At 48.1% G+C, this 12,307-nt stretch overlaps 1 protein-coding gene across 1 annotated transcript; it reads left to right on the top strand.

Moving 5' to 3' along the window:
* The first annotated feature begins 346 nt into the window (after window positions 1-346).
* On the top strand, window positions 347-3,190 carry LOC129694883 (tubulin alpha chain-like). The gene is made up of 4 exons (XM_055631639.1): window positions 347-569; window positions 691-839; window positions 1,092-1,772; window positions 2,830-3,190. Exons 1-4 carry the CDS (start codon window positions 449-451, stop codon window positions 3,124-3,126), a joined length of 1,248 nt encoding a protein of 415 aa, XP_055487614.1. The 5' UTR covers window positions 347-448; the 3' UTR covers window positions 3,127-3,190.
* The last annotated feature ends 9,117 nt before the right edge of the window (window positions 3,191-12,307 follow it).

The raw sequence follows: 12,307 nt of genomic DNA, 5'->3' as shown, positions 1-12,307 counted from the left end.
GCGATCCACGGGGGACTGGGGGGAGGCGATTCCTGGACTGGTGTTCGAGACTGGACACGGGAAGGGGAGAGCGCACCCGGGTAATTGGGATCGTAGTGGCTGAATGGACACGACGAGGGGGAATGAGGCGACGGTGGGAGGGAAGGGCGCGGGGTACTCACGGGGCGGGAATTTGCCAGGGATTCCAGGATTGAACAAGGCGAATGCAGCGTGGTGTGTGCGCGAATTGTAGAGGTGGGTAGAACTGAGACGGTGCTCACATAGGGCGTGGGTCGGTGCGCGATCAACGCGCTTTGAACAAGTCTAAGTGTAGTCCATCTCACCGCCTGTTTCCCCTCGCCAACAGCGCGAGTGTATTTCAATCCACATCGGTCAGGCTGGCGTCCAGATTGGCAACGCTTGCTGGGAGTTGTATTGCCTGGAGCACGGTATCCAGCCGGATGGACAGATGCCCACCGACTCGACCATTGGAGGCGGCGACGATTCGTTCAACACCTTCTTCAGCGAGACGGGGGCGGGCAAGCACGTACCAAGGGCCGTGTTCATCGACCTGGAGCCCACGGTGATCGGTAAGGTGGGGGAGGGGGGGGGCGGTGAATTTAGGGCGTTGTCTTAAACCCCTCCCGTGCGGGGATGGAGGAGTGTGTGCCGATGGTGAATTCACGCTTCTATGTTCCTTTCCCCCTGCAGACGAGGTGCGGACCGGCACCTACCGCCAGCTCTTCCACCCCGAGCAGCTAATCACCGGCAAGGAGGACGCGGCCAATAACTACGCCCGGGGCCACTGCTCCATCGGCAAGGAGATCGTGGACCTGGTCCTGGATCGCATCCGGAAGCTGGTAGGTTGCTGAGCGAATGCAGATTCTTGTGCAACGCTCCCCGAGCGTGCAGCGCCAATGTGTCCGGTTACACCGGTCCATTCCCGAGTACTGCGGCCACGATGCTCCCGGATTCCCATTGCTACCTCTCCCTTCATCACTGAGATACCCACCGCACTATCTCTCTCAGCGCCGGCTATAGAGACCAACATGAACCTATCGGGTCGCCCCTTCCCTATCATGAATTGATACTTTCCCCTTCTCCGCCCTCAGGCCGATCTGTGCACCGGACTCCAGGGGTTCCTCATCTTCCATAGTTTCGGAGGTGGCACCGGCTCGGGCTTCACCTCCCTCCTCATGGAGAGACTCTCCGTGGACTACGGCAAGAAATCCAAGCTGGAGTTTTCCATCTACCCGGCGCCGCAGATCTCCACCGCCGTGGTCGAGCCCTACAACGCGGTGTTGGTCACCCACTGCACCCTGGAGCATTCCGATTGCGCCTTCATGGTGGACAATGAGGCCATTTACGACTTGTGCCGGCGGAACCTGGACATCGAGCGCCCCACCTACACCAACCTCAACCGCCTGTTGGCGCAGATCGTGTCGTCCATCACCGCCTCGCTGCGCTTCGACGGCGCCCTCAACGTGGACCTGACTGAGTTCCAGACCAACCTGGTCCCCTACCCGCGCATCCACTTCCCGCTCGTCACCTACGCTCCCATTATTTCGGCCGAGAAGGCTTACCACGAGGAACTGTCCGTTCCACAACTGACCAACGCCTGCTTCGAGCCGGCCAACCAGATGGTGAAGTGCGACCCCCGCCAGGGCAAGTACATGGCGTGCTGCATGTTGTACCGCGGGGACGTGGTGCCCAAGGACGTCAACGCCTCCATCGCCACCATCAAGACCAAGCGCAGCATCCAGTTCGTGGACTGGTGCCCGACCGGGTTCAAGGTGAGTGTGACCTATTCGCGTGTTTCATAGAAACATAGAAACATAGATAATAGGTGCAGGAGGAGGCCATTCGGCCCTTAGAGCCAGCACCACTATCCATCGTGATCATGGCTGATCGCCCCCTATCAATAACCCGTGCCTGCCTTCTCTCCACATCCCTTGACCCCACTAGCCACTAGAGCTCTATCTAACTCTCTCTTAAATCCATCCAGTAACTTGGCCTCCACTGCCCTCTGTGGCAGGGAATTTCATGAATTCACAACTATCTGGGTGAAAAATATTTTTCTCACCTCAGTCTTAAATGACCTCCCCTTTATTCTAAGTATGTGTGGCCCCTGGTTCTGGACTCGCCCAACAGTGCGAAATAAAATCCTACATCTAGCTGGTCCAGTCCTTTTATAATTTTATAAGTTTCCATAAGATCCCCCCTCATGCTTCTAAACTCCAGTGAATACAAGCCTAGTCTTTTCAATCTTTCCTCATATGACAGTCCCGCCATCCCAGGGATCAATCTCGTGAACCAACGCTGCACTGCCTCAATCACAAGGACGTCCTACCTCAAATTAGGAGACCAAAACTGTACACAATACTCCAGATGTGGGCTCAACAGAGCCCTATACAACTGCAGAAGAACCTCTTTACTTGAAGGCCAACAACCCATTAACTTTCTTCACTGCATCTGAATGCATTCTGGAAGTTAGGTACATATAGTAAATCCCAAAACATATGGATCCGATTGGTTTTGGAGATTGAGGCCAGCCGCAGGCAAATGAGACGAGCCCAACATGTCAACTCTTGGGACATTGACAAGGTGGTTGGAAGGGCATGTTTCCCAGCTGCACAGCTCCATACCTTCATGGCTCTAACACGCATATCGGAACTTGCGGCGTTGATGGCTGTCCAGAGAATACTTACAGCCGGAGATTTATTTTAGGGAATCGCAAGGTTCTACTAAACGGTGTTTGGTTAAATTTTGGGCGCATATTAAAGTGATAATGGAACATGTTTTTTTTTTGCAAGTAGATTTGATTATAAGATATTTTTCTTCCGGCCATAGGTGGGCATCAACTACCAGCCCCCGACTGTGGTGCCGGGGGGTGACCTGGCCAAGGTGCAACGCGCCCTCTGCATGCTGAGCAACACCACCGCCATCTCCATGGCCTGGACCCGTCTCAACCTCAAGTTCGACAAGATGTACGCCAAGCGGGCCTTTGTCCACTGGTACGTGGGAGAGGGTCTGGAGGAAGGGGAGTTCCAGGACGCGCGGGAGGACATGGCGTCGCTGGAGAAGGACTACCAGGAGGTGGCCGTGGATTCCGCCGACTTGGAGAGACGGGGTGAAGAGGAAGAATAAGATGAATTAATTAGGAAGTTAAAAGTTTAAGTTTTATTTAATAGACTATATTGAAAGGTATAATACGGATAATAATAAATTATTTTAATGAACAATTGTTTTGTCGATATATTGCAGAAGTCGGGTGAATGGAATATAATATTATTGGGCAAAAATTGTGAGGGGGCGGGTTGGCAAAATAGAGAGAGAGAGGGAATGTCGGGGTGACTTGACTTTAGCGAAATCAATATTCATACCACTGTGCTGTAGTGGTGTCTTTAGTATAGCTGCCCAAGTGAAGTATGGGATGGTGTTCTTCCAATATGCGTTTAGCCCCTCTCTGACAATGGAGGAGACCTGGGACAGGAAGGTCAATATGATAATTGGAAGGAGAACTAAAGTGTTTAGCAGCCGGGAGACCAGGTAGGTTCTCATGGACCGAGTGAAGGTGTTCCGTGAAACGTTCGCCCAGTCTACGTTTGGTCTCGCCGATGTATAAGAGTCCACATCTTGAACAGCGAATACAGTAGATGAGCTTGAAGTAGGGCCAAATACATCTCTACCAAACCAGAAAGAACTGTCGAGGTCCCTGGACCGAGTCGAAGGACAAGACATAGGGACATAGAAACATAGAAAAGAGGTGCAGGAGTAGGCCATTCGGCCCTTCGAGCCTGCACCGCCATTCAATATGATCATGGCTGATCACCCAACTAAGTATCCTGTACCTGCTTCTCTCCATACACCCTGATAACTTTAGCCACAAGGGCCACATCTAACTCCCTCTTAAATATAGCCAATGAACTAGCCTCAACTACCTTCTGTGGCAGAAAATTCCAGAGATTCACCACTCTCTGTGTGCAAAATGTTTTTTTCTCATCTCGGTCCTAAAAGATTACCCCCTTATCCTTAAACTGTGTGACCCCTTGTTCTGGACTTCCCCAACATCGGGAACAATCTTCCTGCATCTAGCCTGCCCAACCCCTTAAGTATTTTGTAAGCTTGTATAAGATTCCCCCTCAATCTTCTAAATTCTAGCGAGTACAAGCCGTGTCTATCCAGTCTTTCTTCATATGAAAGTCCTGCCATCCCAGGAATCAGCCTGGTGAACCTTCTCTGTACTCCCTCTATGGCAAGAATGTCTTTCCTCAGATTAGGAGACCAAAACTGTAAGCAATACTCCAGGTGTGGTCTCAACAAGACCCTGCACAACTGCAGTAGAACCTCCCTGCTCCTATACTCATATCCTTTTGCTTGAACTTCGAATATAGTAGATGAGCTTGAAGTAGGGCCAAATAAATCTCTACCAAACCAGAAAGGTCCCTGGGCCGAGTCGATGGAGAAGATATAGGAACAGGTGCTGTATCTCATGCGGTTGTTGGGGAAGAACCTGAGGAGAGGTTGGCTCGGAAGGGATGGATTAACCAGGGAGTTGCGGTCTCTGCGGAAAGTGGAAAAGGGTGGAGGTGGGAAGATGTGACTAGTGTTGGGTTGGCGAAAATGTCGGAGGATAATGTGTTGTAAGTGACGGCTGGTGGGGTGGAAGGTAAGAACTAGGGAGAATCTGCTCTCTGTTGCGACTAGGTGGAGGGGAAGGAAGAGCGGACCTGCAGGGAACGAGGAGAATCGAGTGAGAACCACATATATGACGGGAGAGGGGGTTACCCCGGTTCCCTAAAGAATGATCTCATCTCGATTGTCCTGGTATGGAACACTTCAGCGTGGGCGCAGATGCGACGTAGACGGAGGAATTTGGATTAGAGGATGGAGTATTTGCAGCAAGCCGTGTGGGAAGATGTAGAGCGGAGATAGTTGTGGGAGTCGGTGCGTTGATAACAGACTGGACGCGAGTAATTTGGGAGCAGCTGTACTTGAATAAGTCCCTATCATAACTGTGGTGGGCGTTTACAGACCAGCTGAAGCCTACAGACAATTGGCCTCCACTGCCTTCTGAGGCAGAGAATTCCACAGATTCACAACCCTCTGTGTTAAAAAGTGTTTCCTCATCTCCGTCCTAAATGGCTTACCACTTATTCTTAAAGTGTGGCCTCTGGTTCTGGACTCCCCCAACATCGGCAACATGTTTCCTGCGTCTAATCGTATACATTTCAATAAGACCCCCCTCTCGTCCTAAATTCCAGAGTATACAAGCTCATCCGCTGCATTCTATCAACATATGACAGTCCCGCCAACACTGGAATTAACCTCGTGAACCTACGCAGGGCTCCCCCAATTGCAAGAATGTCCTTCCTGAAATTTGGAGACAAAAACAGCACACAATACGCCAGGTGTGGTCTCACTAGGGCACTGTACAACTGCAGAAGGACCTATTTGCTCCTCTACTTAACTCCTCTTGTTATCAAGGCCAACATGCCATTCGCTTTCTTCACTGCCTACCCATGTTAGACTTCCCAAAATGTAAAACCTTACATTTGTTTCTGCGTTCAATTCCATCAACCATTCCTCAGTCCACTTGACTAATTGATCAGGATCATAGAAACATAGAAAATAGGTGCAGGAGTAGGCCATTTGGCCCTTCGACCCTGCTCCGCCATTCAATATGATCATGACTGTTCATCCAACTCAGTATCCTGTACCTGCCTTCTCTGCGAAATCCCTGATCCCTTTAGCCACAAGGGCCACACCTAACTCACTCTTAAATATAGCCAATGAACTGGCTTTAACTACCTTCTGTGGCAGAGAATTCCAGAGATTCACCACTCTCTGTGAAAAGTGTTTTCCTCATCTCGGTCCTAAAAGATCTTGTCCTTAAACTGGGACCCCCTTGTTCTGGACCTCCCCACCATCGGGAACAATCTTCCTGCATCTCGCCTGTCCAACCCCTTATGAATTTTGTAAGTTTCTAGAAGGTGGAATTGAGTGAAATCCAGGTTAGCCGGGAAGTGGTGTTGGATAAATTGAATGGATTAAAGGCCGATAAATCCCCAGGGCCAGATAGGCTGCATCCCAGAGTACTTAAGGAAGTAGCTCCAGAAATAGTGGACGCATTAGTAATAATCTTTCAAAACTCTTTAGATTCTGGAGTAGTAGTTCCTGAAGATTGGCGGGTAGCAAACGTAACCCCACTTTTTAAGAAGGGAGGGAGAGAGAAAATGGGGAATTACAGACCAGTTAGTCTAACATCGGTAGTGGGGAAACTGCTAGAGTCAGTTATTAAAGATGGGATAGCAGCACATTTGGAAAGTGGTGAAATCATTGGACAAAGTCAGCATGGATTTACGAAAGGTAAATCATGTCTGACGAATCTTATAGAATTTTTCGAGGATGTAACTAGTAGCGTGGATAGGGGAGAACCAGTGGATGTGGTGTATCTGGATTTCCAGAAGGCTTTCGACAAGGTCCCACATAAGAGATTAGTATACAAACTTAAAGCACAAGGCATTGGGGGTTCAGTATTGATGTGGATAGAGAACTGGCTGGCAAACAGGAAGCAAAGAGTAGGAGTAAACGGGTCCTTTTCACAATGGCAGGCAGCGACTAGTGGGGTACCTCAAGGCTCAGTACTGGGACCCCAGCTATTTACAATATATATTAATGATCTGGATGAGGGAATTGAAGGCAATATCTCCAAGTTTGCGGATGACACTAAGCTGGGGGGCAGTGTTAGCTGTGAGGAGGATGCTAGGAGACTGCAGGGTGACTTGGATAGGCTGGGTGAGTGGGCAAATGTTTGGCAGATGCAGTATAATGTGGATAAATGTGAGGTTATCCATTTTGGTGGCTAAAACAGGAAAGCAGACTATTATCTAAATGGTGGCCGATTGGGAAAGGGGGAGACGCAGCGAGACCTGGGTGTCATGGTACACCAGTCATTGAAGGTAGGCATGCAGGTGCAGCAGGCAGTAAAGAAAGCGAATGGTATGTTAGCTTTCATTGCAAAAGGATTTGAGTATAGGAGCAGAGAGGTTCTACTGCAGTTGTACAGGGTCTTGGTGAGACCACACCTGGAGTATTGCGTACAGTTTTGGTCTCCAAATCTGAGGAAGGACATTATTGCCATAGAGGGAGTGCAGAGACGGTTCACCAGACTATTCCCATAGAGACTTTTCCTGGGATGTCAGGACTGTCTTATGAAGAAAGACTGGATAGACTTGGTTTATACTCTCTAGAATTTAGAAGATTGAGAGGGGATCTTATAGAGAACTTACAAAATTCTTAAGGGGTTGGACAGGCTAGATGCAGGAAGATTGTTCCCGATGTTAGGGAAGTCCAGGACAAGGGGTCACAGCTTAAGGATAAAGGGGAAATCCTTTAAAACCGAGATGAGAAGAACTTTTTTCACGCAGAGAGTGGTGAATCTCTGGAACTCTCTGCCACAGAGGGTAGTTGAGGCCAGTTCATTGACTATATTTAAGAGGGAGTTAGATGTGGCCCTTGTAGCTAAGGGGATCAGGGGGAATGGAGAGAAGGCAGGTACGGGATACTGAGTTGGATGATCAGCCATGATCATACTGAATGGCGGTGCAGGCTCGAAGGGCCGAATGGCCTACTCCTGCACCTAATTTCTATGTTTCTATGTTTCTATGCCCCCCCTCAATCTTCTAAATTCTGTCGAGTACAAACCGCGTCTATCAAGTCTTTCTTCATATGAATGCCCTGACATCCCAGGAATCAGTCTCGTGAACCTTCTCTGTACTCCATCTATGGCAAGAATGTCTTTCCTCAGATTAGGAGACCAAAACTGTACGCAATACTCCAGGTTTGGTCTCACCAAGACCCTGTACAACTGCAGCAGAACCTCCCTGCTCCTATACTCAAATCCTTTCGCTATGAATGCTAACATACCATTCTCCTTCTTCACTGCCTGCTTCACCTGCCTGCCTACTTTTGATGACTGGTGTACCATGACACCCAGGTCTCGTTGCGTCTTCCCCTCCCCTAATCGCCCACCATTCAGATAATTGTCTACTTTCCTGTTTTTGCCACCAAAGTGGATAACCTCACATTTATCCACATTATACTGCATCTGCCATGCATTTTCCCACTCACCCAGCCTATCCAAGTCACCTTGCAGCCTCCTAGCATCCTCCTCACACAGCTAACCCTGCCCCCCAGCTCCGTTTCATCCGCAAACCTGGAGATGTTGCATTCAACTCCCTCGTCCAAATCATTAATATATATCGTAAATAGCTGGGGTCCCAGCACTGAGCACTGCGGTACCCCACTAGTCACTGCCTGCCATTGTGAAAAGGTCCCGTTTACACCTAATCTTTGCTTCCTGTCTGCCAGCCAGTTCTCTATCCACATCAATACTGAACCCCCAATACCGTGTGCTTTAAGTTTGTATACTAATCTTTTATGTGGGACCTTGTCGAAAGCCTTCTGAAAGTCCAGATATAACACATTCACTGGTTCTCCCTTATCCACTCTACTAATTACGTCCTCGAAAAATTCTATAAGATTTGTCAGACATGATTTACCTTTCGTAAATCCATGATGACTTTGTCCAATGATTTCACCACTTTCCAAATGTGCTGCTATCCCATTTTTTATAACTGCTTCTAGCAGTCCCCACTACCGACGTTAGACTAACTGGTCTGTAATTCCCCGTTTTCTCGCTCCCTCCCTTTTTCAAAAGTGGGGTTACATTAGCTACCCTCCAATCCTCGGGAACTACTCCAGAATCTAAAGAGTTTTGAAAATTTATCACTAATGCATCAACTATTTCTGGGGCTACTTCCTTAAGCACTCTGGGATGCAGCCTATCTGGCCCTGGGGATTTACTGGATTAATCCATTGGATGTTAACTAACACCACGTCCCGGCTAACCTGGATTTCACTCAGTTCCTCCATCTCATTTGACCCCCGTTCCCCTGCTATTTCCGGCAGATTATTTATGACTTCATTAGTGAAGACAGAACCAAAGTAGTTATTCAATTGGTCTGCCATGTCCTTGTTCCCCATGATCAATTCACCTGTTTCTGACTGCAAGGGACCTACATTTATTGTAACTAATTTTTTTCTCTTCACATATCTATAAAAGCTTTTGCAGTCAGTTTTTATGTACCCTGCCTGTTTTCTTTCATAATCTATTTTCCCTTTCCTAATTAAGCCCGTTGTCCTCCTCTGCTGGACTGAATTTCTCCCAGTCCTCTGGTAGGCTGCTTTTTCTGGCTAATTTGTACGCTTCATCTTTTGTTTTGATACTATCCCTGATTTCCCTTGTTATCCACGGATGCAATACCTTCCCTGATTTATTTTTTTTTGCCAAACTGGGATTGACAATTGTTGCAGTTCATCCCTGCAGTCTTTAAATCAATTGCCAGTCTATCCTGGCAAATTCATGTCTCATACCTTCAAAGTTACCTTTCTTTAACTTCAGGACCCTTGTTTCTGAATTAACAATGGCACTCTCCATCCTAAAGAAGAACTGAACGATATTATGGTCACTCTTTCCCAAGGGGCCACGCTCAACATGACTGCTAACTAACCCTTCCTCATTACTCAATACCAAATCTAGAATAGCCTGCTCTCTCGTTGCAATTTTTCTGCAATTTTTTATTATAGAATCACGATCCTGTTGCAATTTTTTCACAACCATCTTCACTTCCTGCCTAACTAAACATCTTTGTATCATGTGCAAACCTGCTAATCTTGCCGTGTTTCTTCTCATCCAAATCGTTGGTATAGATGATAAACAGTAACGGGCCCAGCACCGAACCATGAGGCACACCACTAGTCATCGTCCTCCAGTCCGAGAAGCAACCTTCCAGCATCACCCTCTGCTTTCTTCCAAGAACGCGATTTTCTTTCCATTCAGCAATCTCCCATGCCCATGCGATCCAACTTTCCAGAGCAAGCTACCATGATGGATCTTGTCGAATGCTTTACTGAAGTCCACATATACAACATCTACTGCACTGCCCTCATCGACTTTGTTGGTCACGTCTTCAAAAAAACAGATTTGTGAGACACGACCTGCCACCAACAAAACCATGCCGACCATTTCTAATCATCCCTTGTCCGTGTAAATGCCTGCATATCATATCCCTCAGAATATTCTCTAGTAACTTTCCAACTATAGATCTTCAGCGCACTGGCCTATAATTCCCAGCATTTTCAATGTAGCCCTTCTTGAAAGAAAGACACAACATTTACCAACCTACAGTCTCCCAGCACCTGTCCTGAATATAAAGCAGACTCGAAAATGTCAACCAAAGCTCCCGCAATTTCCTCTCTGGTTTCCGTTAATGTGGTCGGAATAATATCTGACCAGGCCATGGAGATTTATCTACCTTCATACACAATAGTACCTTCAGCGTCACTTCGACCGTAACACTTACTGTCAAGATACTTCCATTGACTGCCCTTAGTTCCTCCTTTCTCCTGTCTTTCTCCCCGGTAAATACAAAGGAGAAAAACTCATTCAAGTTCTTGTCCATCTCCAGAGGCTTCACACAGAGCTTTGCTTGCTGGGGTACAAACATCTCTCTCTCTCTCTCGTTACTCTTTCCCCCTCATATATTAGGCAGGAAATTCCCCGCTATACCGCTGTTCCGAATATTTCAAAATGTTTTTCCTTATAGAATCACGAATCCGATTCATATTCAGATTCAACTTTAATTGTCATTGTCAGTGTACAGTACAGAGACAACGAAATGCAGATGGAATCTCCTTGGAAGAGCGACATATAATATGATTTCAATAAATAAATCCATTTACATGCATACAGTCATTGTGTTTTCCTGTGGGAGGAGTGTCCCGGGGGGGGTGGGGGGGGGGGGGGGTAACTGATTGGAAGTCACCGGGGTACATAGTTAGGAATTGTAACAGCCGCGCAAGGAAGAAGCTGTTCCTGGACCTGCTGGTACGGCAACGGAGAGACCTGGTGCCTCCCGGATGGTAGGAGGGTAAACAATCCATGGTCGGGGTGAGAGCAGTCCCTGGCGATGCTGAGCGCCCTTCGCAGCCAACGCTTGCTTTGGACAGACTCAATGGAGGGGAGCGAGGAACCGGTGATGCGTTGGGCAATTTTCACCACCTTCTGCAGTGCTTTCCGGTCGGAGACAGAGCAGTTTCCATACCATACTGTGATACAGTTGGTAAGGATGCTCTCGATGGTGCAGCCGTAGAAGTTCACCAGAATTTAAGGAGACAGATGGACCTTCTTCTGTCTCCTCAGGAAGAAGATACGCTGGTGAGCCTTCTTGACCAGAGTTGAGGTATTGTGGGTCCAAGAGAGGTCATCGGAGATGTTGATCCCCAGGAACCTGAAGCTGCAAAACACGTTCCACCTCCGTCCCGTGGATGTGGATGGGGGTGTGCGTGCCGCCCCTAGACTTCCTGAAGTCTACAATGAGCTCTTTGGTCTTCTTGGAGTTAAGGGCCACAGTCATAGATTGATACAGTGTGGAAACAGGTCCTACCCCCAACTTGCCAACACCGGCTACACTAATCCCACCTGCCTGCGCTTGGTCCATATCCCTCTATACCTGACCTATCCGTGTCTCTTACTAACTGTTTTTCAAAAATTTGGGATAGTTCCAGCCTCCTCTGGCAGCTTGGTCCATACACCCACCACCCTTTGTGTGAAAAAGTTTACTCCCCAGATTCCTATTAAATCTATTCCCTTTCACCTTGAACCTATGTCCTCTGGTCTTCTATTCCGCTACTCTGGGCAAGAGATTTTGTGTATGAACCCCATCTATTCCTCCATGATTGTACACACCTCTATAAGATCATCCCTCATCATCCTGTGCTCCAAGGAATCGAGACCCAGCGTACTCAACCTCTCCATATAGATCAGACCTTCTAGTCCTGGCAGAAGCCTCGTAAATATACTCTGAACCTTTTCAAGCACGACAATATCTTCCCTATACACGGCATCCAGAAGTACACACAATATTCATGATGCGATCTCACCAACGTCTTATACAAATGCAACATGACCTCCCAACGTCTATACTCAGTACTTCGAAGCATTACAAATGTGGCAGCGTCGGCGGCCGATATAGCCACAGCAGTGCACCCTTTCTGTGCCGCCAGGCTATATAACTGGAGCAGAGAAATTGAAAGGAGCTGATGGTCACCAAGCTACATTGTGCCATAGGCCCAGAAAGAGACCACGGGAATTAGAAGATCAAGCACTGCCCGTTTGTACTTTATCTCCAAAATCCTCAAACACAACTGCCCTGACAGACCCATTGTTCCTGCCTGCTCCTGTCACACGGAAATGATTTCCACG

The sequence above is a fragment of the Leucoraja erinacea genome, unplaced genomic scaffold (assembly GCF_028641065.1).
Source record: "Leucoraja erinacea ecotype New England unplaced genomic scaffold, Leri_hhj_1 Leri_847S, whole genome shotgun sequence".
NCBI lineage: Eukaryota > Metazoa > Chordata > Chondrichthyes > Rajiformes > Rajidae > Leucoraja > Leucoraja erinaceus.
The sequence above is the reverse complement of the archived record's forward strand: the minus strand, read 5'-3'. Positions and strand labels throughout refer to the sequence as shown.